Source organism: Montipora foliosa, chromosome 14, assembly GCF_036669935.1.
Source record: "Montipora foliosa isolate CH-2021 chromosome 14, ASM3666993v2, whole genome shotgun sequence".
Classification (NCBI taxonomy): domain Eukaryota; kingdom Metazoa; phylum Cnidaria; class Anthozoa; order Scleractinia; family Acroporidae; genus Montipora; species Montipora foliosa.
In genome coordinates this window covers 817,526-837,525 of record NC_090882.1, presented here as the reverse complement: position 1 = coordinate 837,525, position 20,000 = coordinate 817,526, and the positions used below count along the sequence as shown (strand labels likewise).

The 20,000-nt window shown below is 37.2% G+C and overlaps 1 protein-coding gene across 1 annotated transcript in view; it reads left to right on the top strand.

The window, feature by feature from the left end:
- The first annotated feature begins 3,182 nt into the window (after positions 1-3,182).
- LOC137985670 (tyrosine-protein phosphatase non-receptor type 21-like) overlaps positions 3,183-20,000 on the top strand; it is a 49,456-nt gene continuing 32,638 nt past the window's right edge. The window contains exons 1-11 of the mRNA XM_068833330.1: positions 3,183-3,453; positions 8,241-8,428; positions 11,737-11,834; positions 12,216-12,283; positions 12,389-12,430; positions 12,720-12,745; positions 16,162-16,249; positions 16,867-16,955; positions 17,383-17,470; positions 17,905-18,011; positions 18,638-18,677. Coding sequence (XP_068689431.1) covers positions 3,289-3,453; positions 8,241-8,428; positions 11,737-11,834; positions 12,216-12,283; positions 12,389-12,430; positions 12,720-12,745; positions 16,162-16,249; positions 16,867-16,955; positions 17,383-17,470; positions 17,905-18,011; positions 18,638-18,677 — 999 coding nt within the window. The 5' untranslated portion in view covers positions 3,183-3,288. The remainder of the gene's footprint in view (positions 3,454-8,240; positions 8,429-11,736; positions 11,835-12,215; positions 12,284-12,388; positions 12,431-12,719; positions 12,746-16,161; positions 16,250-16,866; positions 16,956-17,382; positions 17,471-17,904; positions 18,012-18,637; positions 18,678-20,000) is intronic.

Genomic DNA, 20,000 nt, shown 5'->3' with positions numbered 1-20,000 from the left:
TTCTCCTTTTCATCTCGGACCAGTTTGCCTATATAATAATATAGGATATTAATAAAGAAGACACCTATTGGTAAAAACTGATTTAAAACGCTCTATGAATTTATTCTTGGTAAAACATACTCGTTTGCGCTTTTGCGTAGTTGTCTAGTCTTTCCAGGAGGTAAAGGTCCCTTAGAGCAGTTTCTGTGGTAGTGATTCTACGCCACAATTTTGAAATATTGCTTAAGGCAATAACTATACTTAAAAGACCTAGCAAATAATTTATCAATCGTAAAAAGCGCTACCCTAAACTATTAGATAGAATTTAACTTTGAAAGAGTACATCTATTTAAGGTGCTAATAGGATACCCGTCGTCGTCGTCGGTAGGCCATCGTAATCGACGATGACTGTTCGTGATGCTCAAAGGGCAAGAAGTCTTCACAGTCAAATACGTAGGTGTCACTCTTGACTCAAACTTGACTTGGAAGAATCATGTTAATGAACTTTGCTTTAAAACTATCGAAAACTGTAGGCATATTTTCCAAATTAAGGTACTATGTTAATGCTGATATACTTATTATGCTTTACTATTCCATAATTTACCCCTTTCTTACTTATGGTATTCAAGTTTGGGGTCTCATATACCCAACCTACCTAAAACCATTAACTACTTTACAAAAACGAGTCGTCAGAATAATGACTTTTTCCGACCCTAAATAACATTCTGAGCCACCAATGAAGTCTCTCAGACTCCTGAAATTCTCTGATGTAATTCATCTTGAAATTCTCTCTTTTGTTTATCAGTGGTACCATAAACTAAGCCCTTCTAATTTTTTTTAATTTTTTTAACCCAGTATCTTCTATTCATTAATATAATACACGTGAATCACAGATTGATAATCTGTTTGTCACGGTTACATCTGTTTATACCACTCAATACGGCATTCTTTTTCTCAGTTACGCTGATCCAAAACTTTGGAATTCATTGTCCATTGATGTTAAGAAACTCAAGCCGTTTTCCAGTTTTCGTCAATATATCAAAAATTCTGTAATTGATGGTTATAATACTATTATTGATTTGTAATGTTTTACGATTATATTATCTTTAACTCCTATTTAATTAATGAAGTAATACTTGTTTTGGGTCACCTACTCGGTTAGTTCCATGAACTATTTAGGTGTCCCAAACTCTACACAATGAACCTTCAATTGTAAAATTTCTTTTTTCTTCGCAATCTCTTTATTTTATATTTTAAGCGCTAATTTGTATTAATTATTATTTCTGTGTGAGTTTAAATGAATTGACATGCTCTTCGGGGGGCCACGAGATCAGCCTTCGTTCTGCAGCGGCGTCCGCAGGTGGAGACAAAGTTGTCGCAATCAGGAATTGAATATCTGACTATGTGCGTCCGTTGATATAATATTCTTCTCTCCCTGGTGACCTGCACCTTCTTCTTAACATTCTCACCTTTTCCTCTCCACTTCTTTCGATGCAGGGATTGGTCCTCCAAGATGTTGACATTCCGACAGAGTATTTTTTCATGTGCTGATGATGATGCCACGTTATTTCAATACGGTGCCTAATCACAGTCGGGACTGCAGTTGCCCTTATGCCCTTAGAAACTAAGTTACAACAACTAACTGAAATACTAAGGTCTACTAAAGCCCGCTTTACACTAGCACTAAAATCTAGCCCGGCATTCCCAAATCTCGATACCGTACCTATGCTTTCCTAGAAAGGCACGGTAAATTTTTCGGGCTTAAACAGAAAAGGCAGAAGGCATATTAGGCACCCGTGCCAGAAATTATAGGGGTGCCGAACACATCTCTGGAGGTGTGCTAAGCGATTTTGGAGTGCCGTGCCAATTTTGTGCGTGTGTAAAAGGGGTTTAAAGAAAAGTACTAGATACTATTTCGAATACTGGAATATTACAATTAAGCATACTAAATAGCTAATTAAGAAAATAAACTAAAAATTACAATCTATTTTAAAACTGTCAGGTGCGAAGCTATACGAGATAAAATCAAAATAATTTCTGTTAAATTTTAGTCTCTGTCGCTAAAATGATTCCACAATTTAATAAACAGTGTTGTAAAAGAACATTCGCTTCATGTTGTTAGTGCGTGGGATAGGAAGACGACAAGGCATCCGAGACCTGGTCCTCTGGGGACCTTGTATCGTATGACTTGTGTAATTTCACTCATAACAGTTTCTCAGAAAGATAGGCTAGCCTGATCTCTAGTACGGGATTTAAATGTCAATTACTTCTCATCAGCTGGAAAGACCGAGTTCCTGATGTCGATGTTCCCAAGCGTGCTGGAGCTGACAGTGCAGAAGCCATCATAATTATCAGCATCGCAACAGAGCATGTGAAAAGAATGCCTGAGGAGCGACTGCCTCAGGCCATCTTCTATGTGAGCTGTACGTGAGAAGGAAAGAGAAAGCATGGTGGTCAAAATCTCCGCTTCAAAGACACATTCAAGTTCTGTTAAAAAAATTCTTGATGGACGTGCACCAGAGTATCAAGCTATCTTTAGGCTCTTCCTTTTTGTCAAATAGGAATGTCATGCATGCCCTTGCGTGTGTCGTTTACTCGCCTCTTTGTCAACAACAACGATGTATCGCATTCGACCTCTGCCTTCAGCATTTCCTCTCTCAAGGTTCTTTTTGCAAATCATCGTAGCACAGGATGTTATTCAATTTAATCTTCTAAGCAGAATTAAAAAGAACTAAAGCCGAAACACAAAACACGTTGGAAATGAGGGAGAAACAATTAACACAGAGAGAAAGATTGCAGAAAAATAGAGGCAGCGAATGCTACAACAACAACAACAACAACGACAACGACAACAACAACAAAAATTACTACTACTAATAATAATTTTAATGACAACAACAATACAATAATTGTGGAGATTCCGATCTTTTCTCTTGCCTTGCCCGAATTTGCTCGTAATTTCAATCGCTTCCTCGCCGAGTGAACGTCCTATTCCTTTTAGTCAAAACCCACGAAGTCCAAAATTATGTGTTCCTCCTTGACCTTGTCAAACTTTTGCTTGCTACTATCGTCTCCTTTCAGTCTATGGGCGTAGTCAATCCGGAAGTTTTGGTGTGATCACTTTCTGTTCTTCTTCCACCGGAACAGCGAAACTCAAGGGAAACCGGAAATGAGAAGTATCTGGGCACCAGTCCACGGACGGCATATAGATAAACGGGATAGTGAAGATAAGCGGAACAGATAGTGTTGTTCGTTCTTGTGAAAAATAGTTCAAACTTCTTGCGCTGTATTTCGTGTTGCAGGATAGATATGCCGTTTGGCATATGCGCGAAACCTTCGAAAGATGACTTAATGAAAGAAATTTTCGCTGTTGTCGAAATACCCGGCAAAACCTTTGTAGAGGTGACAGTTGGTAGAGATGCTTTAGGGCTGGACTGCTTGGAGAAGATCGCAAATCAGATTGGTCTCACAGAGGTATGATTATGTTGTGCTTGTCGTTTAGTCTTGAAAAAAACGTTTGAAGACTTAGGTGGGTATTTGCTAGTTGTAAACAAAAACAATTACAACAGAGGTTCATTCATAGCTGCACAATAATAATTATTTCGAGATGCATGTGAAATATGAACTAATACAAACACTTTCAATCATTACAAACATCCACACACCAAAGAATTAATCCAAGCTTAGCTACTTCGCGTTTGATTTATTGTGTCCTTAACCGTCGTAGTTGTTGCAGTTGTAGATGACACAGTCGCTACATGTATGTTATTTATATTTCACCTTAGGATCTGAATAATTCGATCATTAAAACGGCATATTGGTTCGTAACAAAAATAGTATTTCAGGAATCTTGCTCTCAAAAGCGTATAAAGTAACCATCGCTTTTATGGAATGATCCTTGGAAAGAATGCGACCAATATTTCCTCAACTGAAGAGAGCAATCCCGATATAACTATAGATCGAAGCGAAATCTTATTCGATCGGAAGTGTTCCTGTATGTAAAGTTGAATGCGTGTTAATTGACGTCCGTCATGTTGACCCACTGATGTTTTCGTGTCATCGGCCATTTGTTCTATTGACCTTTTATTCCTTTGACAACTTAATGAGGACAACCAGACAAAGCACTGCAAGTGTTATTGTATTGTGACTCAAATAAAGAAAAAATTGGTTGGTAAAAACCTTCATGAAGTAATTGTCTTAACTTTTAGTGAATTGCTATAGCACTTATTGAGGACTCTGAAACAAAACTAATAATACTTTAAGAAACAAAGTACAGTATTTGCGAAAAAATAGGAAAATTTTTCCGTTATCTACATTATGAAAAAGGTACATATCAAATCTTGCTTGTAAATCAGGAGCTCATGTTGTTTTACATTAGGGTTGCGCAACGCACACAACATAACACTGTTTTCCGATGAAGAGATGTTCCTGCAGGTCATCCCTTAGGGATGGTGCATTTCTTTCATCAATGCCATTTTTGCCTATAAATAAAAACAGTGGGCCTACTATATACAGGCCTACAGTGGATATCTCATGGTTGGTAGACGAAAGCAAGAGATCTCTCATTACTCTAGCTTCTTTTGGGTGTCCACCAGCATTTGCTCATTGCACCATTGTAGTGTGAAAGTGTTGTGTTATCAATTTAAATTTTTGCCTAAAAATGAAATGTTCATGCACATGTATATCTTTTTGGTAATTGAATAGGCCATTTTACACTTGTTTGCTCAGTGAGCTGGCTGGCTGCAGCTGGCTTTGAGGCTGCCAGTGACCTTGTACTAACTAATACAGACCTCACTGCTTTTCTCATGTAAATTGTGTTTTTGTTAAGTGTAGTACAGATTTTACGACAGAGAACCTTTTGGAATTATTATTTTCAGCTTTTTATTTTTGTAATTCTTCACTTTTCACAAATTATGTAACTGGGTTGGGGGGGGGGGGGGGGTGCAGGCCCTCTGGTCCTTTCCATTCCTTGTGGTCCATTCCATTCCATTATTAAAACATTTACCTCAAGTCAGGGTTTTCTTTAATTTTTCATGGAGAGGGGTACCAGATGTTGAGTATCAGAGTACCCCGAGTCAAGAGCTTCTAAGGAGCTGTAGGGCAGAAATTTTTGAAAAATCAGACTCCAAGTAATGTATTTTTCTGCATTCTGGAGTGAAAATTAATTCGCCTTTTGTCATCACTTGTTAATTTATTGGCTGTACCAGAAGAGAATAATAAGAGCCGTTTGTTACATGATAATGTGGTGTGATAGGGTGCGATGAAAAAATGCAAATTGTGCGAAATTTGCAGGGCAGATTATGCGATTTATAGAAAGGCCAATTATGCGATATATATTGTAAATTATGCAATTTTTTTTTCTGAGCAGTTAAAGCTTGTTTTTCAAGGTTTCAGGATAAAAAAAAACGTGTTTTTACTGCCCTAAAGACATTTTGAGCATAAGGGAACAGTAATTATGAATCTTGATCGACATTAGTCGGGACAAGTAAAAAAAATGAGGTCTTCTGCACGATTGGTGCTCCACGTTAAAAGTTGAAAGGACACAGCTAACATGCCAAATGAATGATCAATAATTATTATTAGTAAAATCCAACTAGTGGTCTATTATCAATGCTGCTTTCTGATTGGTTGAGCTACTAGTAGGCTATTTGTTATAGCCCACTAGTAGCGAAAAGCGCCGGCTTTGAAAACCAAAACAACAATTAAAGTCTAGCTTTAACTAGCGAAAGATGTTTTGTCTCGATATTTTTTTGACCAACTAGTTGGATTTTACTAAAACAATTATTCCTCTCGCCCTCATGGCCTCTGATTCAATAGCCCATTCGGCCTTGGGCCTCATGAGCTATTGACTCAGAGCCCATTCGGGCTCGAGGAATAACTGTTAAATATTCCTGTATGCTACGACTAGCTTCTTACGCTTTGTTTTTGTGTGCAGTATTATATTTCTGAACAGATTTGCTAATCTGAACAAAGGGCGTGTTTGTGTTACACCAATTGGCGACTCTTTTAGAATGAGACTCGTACCAGGCCCCCCATATGCAGCCACATGGAAAATAATGCCTTGAACTTCGAATATTTACGAAAATTGAAGGTAACAAAGGCTTTTTAGCCGTTTTCCAAGGTAAAGTCTATTTCTGTGGAAACTAAAGCTGTTCTCGCATCTGTCAAAAAAGGGAATTTAGCATATCTGGCAGTCAACATTCTGGATATTTCAAAAATCTTCATGATGAAATTTACTGGTTTTTGAACGTCTGATTTTTTGCTTTATATTAAACAATGAATAACAAGTTAACTAGTAATATTTCGACAGTCATACAATTTAAATTCTCATTTGCAAATTCATGTTAAAAAGTTGTTTTCCAGACAAATCTAATAACTGCAGCTGCTTTATACATTGTAAATGCAATTCTTGCGATAATTTTCTGTTATTCATGGACTTTGTGTAAGAGGCCATTAAAGTTTCTTAACTGCCTCTTTTCTGCGAGAAACAATCAGAGTTTGTAAAAAAAAAGTGGGGAATGTGAGGGTCATGCTCAGGGTCATTGGGCTTCATGAAATTACGCTCAAAGGAATTTTTAAAACCTTGAAAGTAACCTTTTGGACACAAATGAGAAAAAGTTATCCAAGACGCCTTGATATCAACACAGAATGTGCTTCCAAACATGCAGTTTGTAAAAGTTATAAAAGATGAGGCGGTGCAGAGATGGCACAGTGATGAGAACACTCACCTCCCACCAATGTGGCGTGGGTTTGATTCCCAGATTCGGCGTTGTATGTGGGTTGAGTTTGTTGGTTCTCAACTCTGCACCAAGAGGTTTTTTTCCGGGTAGTCCGGTTTTCCCCTCTCCTCAAAAACCAGCCTTTGATTTGATTTGTGTTATAATTGTTGATTTCAGTTTACAGTGTCTCCAATTAGTGCTCCAGCGCTAGAGGACTAGACACTTGAATAAAGTTCTTTTCCTTTCCTTCTTTTTTTCACGAAAATAAACTTTATTTCAATTATCTGATGCAAGGTAATTGATGCAAAAAAAGGTTTTTGAAGATGATTCTCAACAATATGGCAAGAATTAATTTATTTGATGCTAATTATTTTCAGTTTCCTTGTAAAAGAAGCCGGGTACTCCATTCAAATAGACGGGTGCCGGTACCTGGGTCCCACCTTCTAATGTAAACCCTGCTCAAGTAGCATTTTCATGGGAACCTCCTTATATTCCTCTACATTTATGTACAACTTCCTGGGTCGATCATATATTATGTTTTTCTAAGCTGCTGAGTGACTGAAAACACAACAGCTTGTGAATGCAGAAGTACAGCTGTACATGTATTTCTAGCCGTAATTTTTTACGGGAAAGAAACGACGCACACAAACCTATTGACCCCTGGGAGGGAGACTGAAGAGATGTTACTCTGTCAGTCTGTAATGCCAGATGATTTTGCTGGGAGTTAGTTAGAAGTTATGTACAGCACAATGTAGTAACCCTAACCTTAATTAAAGAACCCTTTGTCCTGAAAGAGAAAACTTTAAGAAGACTTTATCCAGACAAAACACATACACACTGTTTGAATGAAATCTACAAATGTACAATAAGTTGTTAGGTAACACAGAAAAGATAACAAATACATTACTCTTTATAATTAATTATAGCATAAAATTCACGAGGCAAACACTATTGGACTCAAAGATTTCACTCTCTACCTATTCAAAATAAAAAAATAAAGTAAAAATAAGTTTGAAATTATGTAACTAGGCTAAAATTCTCAAACTACCGGTAGTTTAAAATTTGTAAACTAGTTTGAAAAAAATTAGAACCAATGAAAAGCTGGAACCATAACATACATTTTCAATACATCTTGCCTCAGTTGTTCACAAGGTGGATAACACTATCCACTGGATAAATCACTATCCAGCAGCTGGCCCTAAAAATTTAGTTGTTCCACCGAATAAATCACTATTCCGGGGATAAATCATAGTAAAACCAATTGCACTATCCAATGGATAGTGATTTATCTGGTGGATAGCTTTATCCATCTTTTGAACAACTGGGACCTGATAAACACTAGCAAAACCAATTTTGTTATCCAGTGGTTAGCTTTATCGACCCTTCAATCAACTGGGGCCTAACCAATAAAAATAACAATATTGCGAGTTAAGTTAACTAGTTAATAATAATTAATTACTGTAATTAAGCATTAAAAATCAAAGTACAGTGTTTTTGAGAACCAAATAAACCTGAAGTGTAGATCTCCATTTCTTTTTACAGGTTGGATTCTTTGGTTTGAGCTATAAAAACAAGAGGGGTCATGATTGGTGGTTAATTTTGGAAAAGCCCATAAGAAAACAGTTGGAAAAGCATGCAGCAAGTGGACTTTGTAACATCAAGCTTAAGTTTAAGATTCGCTTTTTTATGGCTGACCCCAGCTGCATGAGACTTCAAGATGAGGCCGTCAGGTGTGTTGGTTGATTTTATTTTAAATGGATTTTCTCAAACTTAACATTAATTTTTGTACTTGCTGGTTTTACTTTTGTGTGGTCTGGATATCATTAATGAACTGGGCCAAAGACTTGCTGATTATGGAGGTTTCTTTGCTCTTTATTGGTAACTATGAAAACAGATGCTGTTCACATGATTGCATGTATGATACAGTTAGCTTGTCAGTGGCTGTAGTTAGTTCCAGTGTTGGGTCAAGTTAGGCAAGAAACATTTAAGTTAATTTGTTTGGTAACGTACATGTACATAGGTCGGTATTAATTTTAGTAAGATGGTTACAATGGATTTTCCAGTTAAAGGCACACTGTATGTGACACTAGTTACGATACCTACATGTAATATTATAATTGTGGAAGATTAGCGCATCCAATCGTTGTATTTTATGTGCCAATCTTCCACTTTTTTTCCAGTTCAGATGGTCTCTTGCCAATCTTCACCAAGTTAAACTTTCATGTGCCTCATAGTGCCAGTATATCATTGGCCTGCCAACACTGCTCTGATACCCTCCCAATGTTGCCAATTAATTTCATTGTACATGTATGTACCTCAGTGACGTTTTGTCAGTAGATCAGGTTACATGCCCTGTCTACAGCTGTACTTCCTCTTAATACAATGTACATGTAGGTTGGATGGAAATTTATCGAATCCCTTTCTCAGGAATATCCAAGGGGCTATGTCACAATATTTTATGGTGTTTAATTAAGGGAAATCTTTAGTTACTCACAAGTTTAAAACTCAAAAGTGGAAATGTGGAATTTTTTTACTGATAAAATTATAGTTATATCACTTGCAAACAAGATGATTTCGAGAAAAAAAAACACCTTTATCGGGGCGCTTATTTTGTCATGAATCAACTTGAAAAATGTTGGGTCGATTTTTTTCAAGATTACCCAAAAACAATCCGTTTCAATCTTATCCATTTGTGTCCATCCATGCTTCTCTTTTATTTTGCTGTAGTTCTTTTATGTTATTCAACAGTTTTAAGTTGTTTTTACAATGTGTGACCTTCCACGGGAAAATGTACACTAACGCTAAACCGTTAAATTGACCGAAGCGTTAGATATCCGTTAGCCGTCCGTTAGAAGTTTACATGAAACCGTCAGAGCGTCAACTTCATCCGTTAGAACGTTAGTCTTATCCGTCAGAACGTTAGGTTCATCCGTCAGAGCGTCAGCCTCGTCCGTTAGGGGTTTAGCCTCGTCCGTTAGAGCGTTAGTCTCATACGTCAGATGTATAATAGTTATTAACCTTATCCGTTGGGCAAATCTTGGATTCTGTTGGCAAGTGAATTAATAATCTGTATCGATTGTTCCGGATCAGAGGATTCGTAGAGCGTCGTTTAAAAATGTGACCCTCTTTGGGAAAACCGGCCGTGTCCTTCTACAACTTAGTAGAATTACATGTAGTAGAGCGCTTTTTAAAAAATTAAAAATACCGAGAAAAATGAAGGGTTTGTGTTCGACGTTCACCTCTGCGTACCAATAGTAAATCAAGGGTGGAAAGCTCGATTTCGGATCGCTCCAGCACCAAGCCGATTTTCACTGACAAATTCGCATCGTACAGGTTTCAAATCACGCACCAATCAAGCTGAAACTCACAAACAAATTCCTATCGTACAGGTTTCAAATCACGCACCAAGCAAGCTGAAACCCAGAGGTTTCCTTTCATGCCATTATATCTGAAATCCGTCCAAAACTCGAAGCGCTGGACCTCAAATAAAATTGAAAAAATCCAGCATTCGGAACTCCAAGGAAGCGTAGTTGTAGTTTGGTGTGACGGCTTGCACAACGTTTGCTCCTCTGTGATTGGCTAATAAGAAATCATCATCCAATCAGAGAGGAGCACATGGCGTGATGGCTGCAAGCATGTATCTAAAGCCGGTATACGAAAATCCTGCTACGCATCCTTGGCGCTGGGAATGCTGGAGTTTTCGATATTATTTTAGGTTGAGCGCTTCGAGTCTTGGATGGATTTCAAGCTGAAATAACTACGCTAATAGGTAGAATGGACAATAAAGACTCCAAAAACGAAGACCAAAGATCGAAGACCCATCCTGCGCGAACGCCAAATTAAATGTGATTGAATGATGCATGACTTACCAAATTTCAACTGAAAAATATCTGTTTAACTTAACCACTCGCCTGGAGTTTCTCGCGAGCTTTTTTGCCCCCTCGGCATCTTAACTGATGATACAGAACTCTTTTATCTTATTTATAGCAAAGAGCTCTCTTATGAACGCACCGCTTTGAATAGACCATATTCGTATTCTCAGTATTAGACTGGAACTGGCTTGCAACGGAGGCTAATGCGGGGGAATATATTAAAAAGTATTTGCATTTGAAAAGATTCCCCCGCATTAGCCTCCATTGCAAGCTAGTTCCAGTCCAATACCGAGAATGCGAATATGGTCTATTTATCGTTACTTCGGCTTTGAAAACAACATGAAATGCTACATTTCTTTGGATGAAAATAATCATTTGTTGTATTTTACTTTGCAACTACAGTAGCTAATGAAGTAATGGATGCCGTGAGAAATTCACAATTTAGTAATGCATCGCTTCATTGTGAGTCCGACGGTCAAAACATATCGAGATTAGCCACTTTTATCCGGACTTCGTTGCATTCAGCAGTTATGGCGCCATGGGCGCGCCTCTTCGGAATCGTATTTTAAAAGTCACGCAATCGTTTCTGGTGGCCTGTCTACATCGTAGTATTCTTAAAGCAAAAAACTCGCTGAAATGTGCATCCGATTTGTTTTGGCCAGCTCACGATGGTGCTAGTACTTCAAACCATGGCCTTTGTTCGATGAACGGTAATCGCTCACTACGTTGTGGTGTCATCGATCAGCCTTTCGAGCTTAGAACTAAGACTTGGTGTTAAAGCGCTAAGGCAGAACGTTAGAACTGATGGAAAGAACGTTAGAGCGTTGGCACAAACCGTTAGAGCGTTAGCACAAACCGTTAAGGCGTTAGCACAAACCGTCAGAGCGTTAGTAAAAAACGTTAAACCAATCTTCAAAACCGTTGAATATCCGTTAACCGTCCGTTAGTTTTAAGCCGTTTAACGGGCAAACGTTAGTGTACGTTTTCCCGTGGAAGGTCACATGTTTCATTCTACTTTTTGGGATGGATTTCATTGCCTGAAGTTGTAAGCTTTAGTCTTTATATCAAGAGGTCAGGGTCACTATTAGAAACGAATGGTTTTCTTTTTTTTTTTGTATTTTTTTCCCTGCAATTTTTTTTAACTTCAGGACTTGAATTTGTTTCAGGAATCTCCTTTATCTACAGTTGAAGAATCAGATCATTGAAGGGAGTCTTTCGTGTAGTAAAGACACTGCTGTACTACTGGCATCCTACTCAGCACAAGGTTATTTAAAAGTTAAACAATGATTATTAGAAAAAAATTAAAATAATGGGTTGTGGTGTTCAAGTTTGGTTACTTTTGGAAGAGCTCACAAGGACATGGGAGGTCAGAGAGACCATTTTACTGTTCATATCAAATAAAACATTTTTTTTGAGGGGTTGGGAAAACTAGAGTACCTAGGGAAAAACTTATGGGAGAAGTAGAGAATTAACAAACTCAACCCACTGACAAAAATTTTTAACAGACCATTGCATGTAGGTGAGAAAAAATATCTATAAGAGATTAATTCAAATCAAGTTGAAAATTATTTTTATAACCTACATCTTGTACATTAACAATGTAGTGTTGATACATGTAGCCATAATAGCCTGCATTTTTTTGTAGCTGATCTGGGAGATTATCATGCAGAAAGATATGCCAACTATATTGAAGATCAAAATCATTTCCCTTTTGTAAGTGAAGCCTTCTTGATTATTTTTATGAAACCTACTGTATTAATAGTATAACTACATTGCAATGCTTTGTGGGCCTTAATCTTTGGTTTGTACATGTTGCAGAATGGGTTTACTGACTTTTCCAAGGATGATCTGGAGCAAGAAGTAAGAATTTTTTGCACATCCAGCTGAAAAATGTCATTTCGAAACAAAGGGATTGCAATACCTGTATCTTTAGTGGATAATGGTAGTTGTGTAAAAAAATCTTTAGCATTGCCTTTTACCCGGTAGATCACCTCGAAAGTGTCTAGGGATGTTTATTTAAATTAATGAAGATTGGAAGACTTTATTTTGGCAAGAATAATTTTATTGTCTATTTCACAATTATGGCAAGAATGCCACCTTTTTGTGTTGAAGGAATTGTGTTTTTAAGCCTTATTTTGTTCATTTTTAGGTCATTGAGTTGTATCAACATCACAGGTTGGTTTATATTATTAATACAACCTTTTCCTTAGCTTCCTCTGAATGTACTGGTCAATGAGAATATTAGTTTAAATGTGGCTAAACAGGGGTTTCATTAAGGTTTGAAGCAGCGGGCATACAGGTTTAACACCCAAATTATTGCAAAGGCTGCCGGGCCTTCCCTCTTACAGGGGTCTGGGGGTATGCTGCCCCAGAAAATTTTGAAATTCATGGGTTGCAGAGATGTGTTTTCCTGCGTTATGAAGTCCAAAGCAATGTTCTTCAATCACAGAAAATAGCACCTTTTTTACACACGAAAATTACATGTAATTCATTAAATAAATGTGACACAGCAAAGTGCACTCACATTTTGGCCTTTTCTCAGCTGGAGGCAATTCAGCTCGCAAAGAAAACTAATTAGCGATTGACCATGATCTTTTTTGGGCCATAGCGAAACATGCAACATTGGGGCATTTCAGGTGGTTATTTATGGAGCGCAATTCCTTCTGCAATGCATCAAGGGGCCATTTGTTTTGAGTTGAATGTGGTTTATGAAATTGAATGTAGTGTTTGATATTGTGACATTTTGACAACAGAAGACAGATCAAAGAAAGGACAAAACTGTATTTTTTAATCACTCTTTGTACTAAAAAAAATCCCAGTCCATTGAGATGTTGAAAGCAGCCGGGCAAAGTCATGTCCAGAATCCGTCAGTTTGCCTGGTGCCTGGCCCTTAATGAAACCCCTGGCTAAATAAAATTTAGACAAAGTTAAGATTGCGGCACACTGGCCAGAAGTTATCTTGTGCTGTGGCCCTCAATGTTGTAGATTGTCACATATCTCATTGTGGTTTTGCTTCCTGCGTTTCCATCCATTCTCCTCATTCATATGTGTGATTCAGGTAAGTAAGTGCTAGGAGGTGGACCAAGGTTGCGTTGTTGTGGTGGGCAGTTAGTGCTACCACAGCACTGTCAGGCACATCCCTCCAAGCTCATCATTGCTGATGAGTTTTAATAACATGAAGTTTAAAGTTTATTATACATTCACCTTTTGTACATTTTCCATTGATCCTTACCCGCAAAATAGCCTAGCTAATTGAGGCGGGTAGGAAAAATAAAAGATTACAATAATAGGGGTTGAGACAACAATAGAGAGAACAGATACACGAAACATCAACATATTAGGTTAAAATGACAGGGAGTTCATAAATTACAAAGTAGGTCAAGGGGGAATAAAACAAATTTTGTAACTGAAATTAAGCTGAAATTTTTAAATTAAATATTATATCACTAAATATTTTAACTAAAGTGTGCACGGCAACATAAGTATTCTCTTGTGTCAGAATATCCAGTAGCCGATTTTGTAGGATGTCCTTAAATTTATAATTTTTTATTTAGGTAGAGCATGATCACTGTTGGGAATACTATTCCATATCTTTGCACCAATACTTGAAAAGGAGTTTTTCAAATGGGCCATTCTTGAATACTGTAGGTAGAAATTGACAGCCACAGAAAATTGTGTATTATGATGATGTATTTTTGAAGAGTACCGGTAAGTAAATAAGTTGGAAATATTTGGAGGCGTTACATTATTGAATACATCATGCATATTAAGGCAGATTGTTTTAAAATAAAGAAGATTAAGAGGAAGAACATTTGATACCGTAATTTAAACACAGGTACGGCATGAAATCTAATGGGCTTGAAATAAATCAAACGAAGGGCACGTTTTGCAGAACCAAGATTTTTTCCAAATTTGTCCGTGCAGCTTGGCCCCAGACAGGTATACCATAGGACAAGTAAGGTTGTATAAGAGATCGATACATGTTTAATAAAGTGTTAAATGGAACAAAGTGCCTTAGTCTTGCAAGGATACCTTAGCTAGTGATTTGCTGATTTTGGTAGAAATATATGTGGTATGATCTTCCAAGATAAGTTTTAATCAATAAGAACACCAAGGTATCTGACACATTCTTTCCTTTCTAAGGAAACAAGAGAGTTAGCACTATAGTCAAAGATTTTGATGTTCACTTCATAATCAATACGCTTAAATAAGGTCTGATATAACAAAATTAGATTTTTTAACATTAAGAGATAACTAGTTTGCCATATAAAGCCAGTTGCCTATATTCCGTAACTCTTTATTTACTACTGTTTCGAGTGATGTCAAATTCTATCAGCATAAAGTAGGTTAGTATCATCAGCAAACAAATAAAAACTTAATTTTGTCAGAAGAGTTATAGATATCATTTATGTACAACAAGAACAATAATGGTCCTAAAACTGATCCTTGCGGAACACCACACAGGCAGCGCTCTTTCTTAGAAACATGGGAACCAACCTGAGTAGATTGATATAGATCGTTTAGATAAGATGAAAACCAGTCATTAAGGACTCCTCGTCAAGTTTCTGCAATAAGATTGAGTGATTGACTGTATCAAAGGCTTTCTTTGAGTCTATAAATATACCACAGGAAAAAAGCTTCTTGTCAGTATTGAACTGAATTCTGTTGATTATATCAATAAGAGCATGTTGAGTGGCGCATTTTCCCCAAAATCCATACTGACAATGGTGCAATAAATTGTGTTTATCTAGGAACGATTTTAAGCAATTATTGTACATTAGTTTCTCAAAGATGTGATTAAATATTGCACAACATACACAACAGTAGGCTAAATTTAATGCAGGAACTGCATTTAAGACTTCAATTTTTCAAAGCCTCTTTTACAACCTGAATCCAGGCTCTCTTCTATCTCTGCTTTTTGTGGGTGGACTATAACCTGTGCAACGATCATTCCTTTGAGGAAGAAGAGCTCGGAAGAGAGATTTTCTTAACCTGGCAGCACCTTGTCGCCAAAGTTGGGGTGAGAGGACCTTCAGCCTTTAGTCTGAATTTCACACAGCCACGGTGCTCTTAAAATTATTTTAATATCTTTGAAACTCTTTGTTGGCACAAGAACCTCACTGTGCAAGGCCACATGTCAATTAGCATAAATTGATTATTAATTAATGAATTTGTATCCCTCATGAAGTAAAGATTACCGTATTTTTTGCCGGTCAGGAGGATCAATCTAGTTTTTTAATATTGAAAGAACAGAGGTTCCATGGGCTGCTTTAATTCTCCCATCTTTTCCTCAACATCCCCTTGAATCTGCTTTTAACACCATTTTGGGTCTTGGTTTCCAAAAAGCTGTCTGAATTAATTTCTGAAATGGGTTTATCAACTGAGTTGATATGGTAAATCAACCACTGCAATAATAATTTGAAAGCTGAGGTGCTTTTGAATTATTTCTTTACAGTGGTCAATTCATCATTATGGCATGAACTCAGGTAATAGATGCATTTCTGTGTCTCCCTTCCTCATGGATGCAGCACCACAGAACTACTCTTTAGAAAGTATACCCCTTTATCCATTTTGAATTTCATATCTGTCAGGGGAATGGCAAGTGAAGAAGCTAAGTTACAGTATGTGACAATCACCCAGAAGCTGGTTGGTTATGGGGATGAGTACTATCCTGCCAAGGTAGATACCATCATGTATAATATGAGCCAGAGTTCTGTGTGGGCATTTTGGACAACAAGCAGTTGGATATAGCCATTATAAAATCCCATGGAAATCTCCCTCCTATCCCCCCCTCATACCCCTTCATCCTTACTTTGAGTTAATGAGGGCACTTTTCCAAATTACCAGGGGATAATCACTTAAAACTGCACCTAGCAGTGGCAGTTTGTCAAAAGAAAAAAAAAAACATGCTGTTTTGCTATTGTCATACATGTACATGTACAATGTACCGGTACATGTAAATTGGAAAACTTTTGAAAAAACCAAATGATGACGACCTTGATCTACACAAGTAGTTTTTGCAGAGCATCTGTTTAGCGTGCACCTCAGATTGTGCGTCTTTTGTCCCTATTTTTTACGAGGGGATGTTTGTTTGGAGGGATCCATTGTTTGCATGAAATGGAAATTAATGAACAAAAAATAATAAGTTTTGCCTATCAGAGCGTAGAATTTGATTCTCATAATCATAAATGCATCTCTGCAGGACAGGAATATATTTACATTGTACTTAGCATTCTTACACATGAACATAATTCTGTTGAACTAAAGTTGTCTACATGTTGTTATGTTTATGTTAGGACAAAGGTGGGCTTCTTATATTAATTGGTGCATCATTTCTGGGAATAGTCGTGAGACATCCTCGGGGACTTCCTCCTGCATACTTCCGGTCAGTTCATATTGTAACAGTGTTCTACGTATTAAGTGGAAGTGAGCATTGCAGTTGATGATGCTCAACTTGAGCTATATGTACAGTAGGAAAAGATTATCAAGATAATAAAATTTTATTTTCAAAACTTGAATTGACAGATTACCAGTATGTTGGCCATTGTATTAAGACCAGCTAGAACTTTTGTTGTGAAAGTTCCTTTATGTAATCACAGTCATGTGTACGGAACAAAAAAGAATTAAATAGACATGCAGGCATATCTGTGCTTAACTAGTTTATTTATGGAAAAGTGTATTAATAATTTTGTTGTTATACTCAAGTAATTCTTGATCTAATATCATAGATGTATAATTTGAAAGTCTTGTTAAATCCACACTTAACTTGCATTCTCCTAAGTCAATTTAAATTTGTTACGTTTATTGTTCAGGTGGCCTGATATTGTCCAAATGAGTCACTGCAAGAAATACTTCTGCATTGAAAGTTTTAAATCATTTGATACTATTCATTTTGAAATGGTACGTACATGACAGTTTACAGAGTTTAATACTGGGCAATATGGTAATTTTAGGAAAACAACAATAATAATTATTAATGAAAGGGTGCTGATATAACCTTTTTGTATTTTACTGTAGTTACAGTATTTTGTCAGATTGTACATGTAAGCAGCACTTGAGCAGTAAATAGGACCTATTTCTGCTAGGAATCTTATTGTTACATGCACAAGATCATTCTCCAAAATTACATAGAGTGTGACAAAAATAGAGAGGAAAAAATTATTTTAGTTTCCTTTCATCACTACCTCTTGTGACAATGACGTTTTGAGATCAATGATATTGATCTCAAAACCAATATTATTATTTGCATTTACCTCAATTTGACCTATGCAAGCTCCCTCTCAATCTCTAAGGCATGAGTGTTAAAAAAACCTGATGGCAATTTTGTTGTGTAGGACGATCCTGCAACAGCCAAGTATGTGTGGAGGATGTTTGTGGCTCATCATAGGTTTCGCTGTTTGTCCAATGCAAAAGCAAAAAAGTCACTGCAGTCAAGTGCTGTGTAAGTGTTGCCATTTTGAATTCTCTTCCAGGATACTCTGTTGTTGCACATAATTTGCAGCAACTAGCTACTGTAACAGTAATGATTTGGCTTGGATAGGGGTTTCATTAATGTTTTGGATGAGAGTTAATGAGAGGTTTGCAGCCAGGAAACATTGACAAGGAAAGTAGATAATGTGAAAAAGAAAAACCAGATAAAGTCTTGTAACAACTGGTCAATTTGCCTGATTTCAGAGTGGCCTTTATTGAACCCCCTGTTAGGAACCTACAGGGTGTATAGCATGGTGGTGCATTCCTTGATTTCTAAAGGAGTGGTACATGTAGTTTTGCTCATAAAAAACAACAGGGTTGGTTGATTTTCAGATTTTTTTTCTGTAGACAATTTACAATACATGTAGTAAAAACATGATTTGGATTGTTCTGCTGCTATTATCAATGCTATTATTTTTTTGCTATTGTTTTTAGAAAGTATTACATGCACATGTACAACCCTTTTCTTACAGTGTATTAGTCTGATAACGACTTCAACCTTTATTATTCAGAATACAATGTCATGTACATGTATGTATGGAAAAGAAACCAATCCAGTGATATTGTTTTTTCATCCTGTGATAATTATTATTTTAGAAAACCAGACAAAGAAAGACTTCTCAGAAGAGATGCAGAGGTATGTTTCATGCCTACCCTATTGCACCCAACATGTATGTATAAAGTCAGTGCCTTGTCTGTTTGTGAATTAATTACATGTTGTATTACTGTTGTGACCCATACAGTGTAAGTTTTCAGAGGGTGTAAAGTGCAGGTTGCAGGTCATTGTTTTACCATAACTAAAAGAACCCAAACCTTAACAAAAAATTGAAGCTAACCTTAGGTTTGAACATTATCTACAGCTGTAAAGCAACAATGAAAATAATGATATATGAAATGGATCATATGTGAACTGTGGAATGATATGAAATCAAGTGAAGCTATGATCCTCGCAGTTATGAACGCAATTTTTCCAATTGCGTAAAGAAGCCTGAAAAATTCAGGACTTCAACGGGGTTTGAACCCATGACCTCGCGATACCGGTGCGACGCTCTAACCAACTGAGCTATGAAGCCACTGACGTCGGGAGCTCGTCATTTGTGGGTTCCAATGTTCCCGTGAGGAATGAATCAAAGTTGAAATGATATATGAAATGGATGATACAGTGTATATGAACTGCGGATATGAAGTCAAGGGAAGCTATGATCCTCGCAGTTATGAATGCAATTCTTGCAACTGCATAAAGAATATTCAAGGACTTCAACAGGGTTCAAACCCTGTTGAAGTCCTGAATTTTTCAGGCTTCTTCGTCACGGGAACATTTGGAACCCACAAATGACCAGCTCCCAATGTCAGTGGCTTCATAGCTCAGTTGGTTAGAGCGTCGCACCAGCATCGTGAGGTCACAGGTTCAAACCCCGTCGAAGTCCTGAATTTTTTAGGCTTCTTTTATATGCAATTGCAAAAATTGCGTTGACTTCATAACTGCGAGGATCATAGCTTCACTTGAATATATAAAGCATAGCGTTTAGGCCTAATGTTGGCATTAGTATTACTTTCAATGTACCTTTAAAAGGTTTGGGTTGTTTCAGCTATGGTGAAACGATGATCTTCAACCCAAACCTGTAACCTGCAACGTGCACTTTACACCCTGCATATAAGTTTCTTCATTGCTCAGTGGTAGATTGAGAGTATCGGCGTACCAGAAATCAGAGTAAATGGTGTGACTCCTGTTGGAGTGAGGACAATGTGTGAGCTATGGCAGTGAGTCATGTGAGCCATGGCTGCGAACCATGCATGCTAAGGTTGCAAGTCATGCGAGCCAAAATTGCGAGCCATGCGAGTCAACATGTGAGTCACACAGTTATTGAAAGCTACATGTAACCATTTTCAAATGGGTGCTTAGTCTTACAGTAAATACTGTTTATCAGGTGAGCGCTACAGTATTTGAAATGGGTGCTTA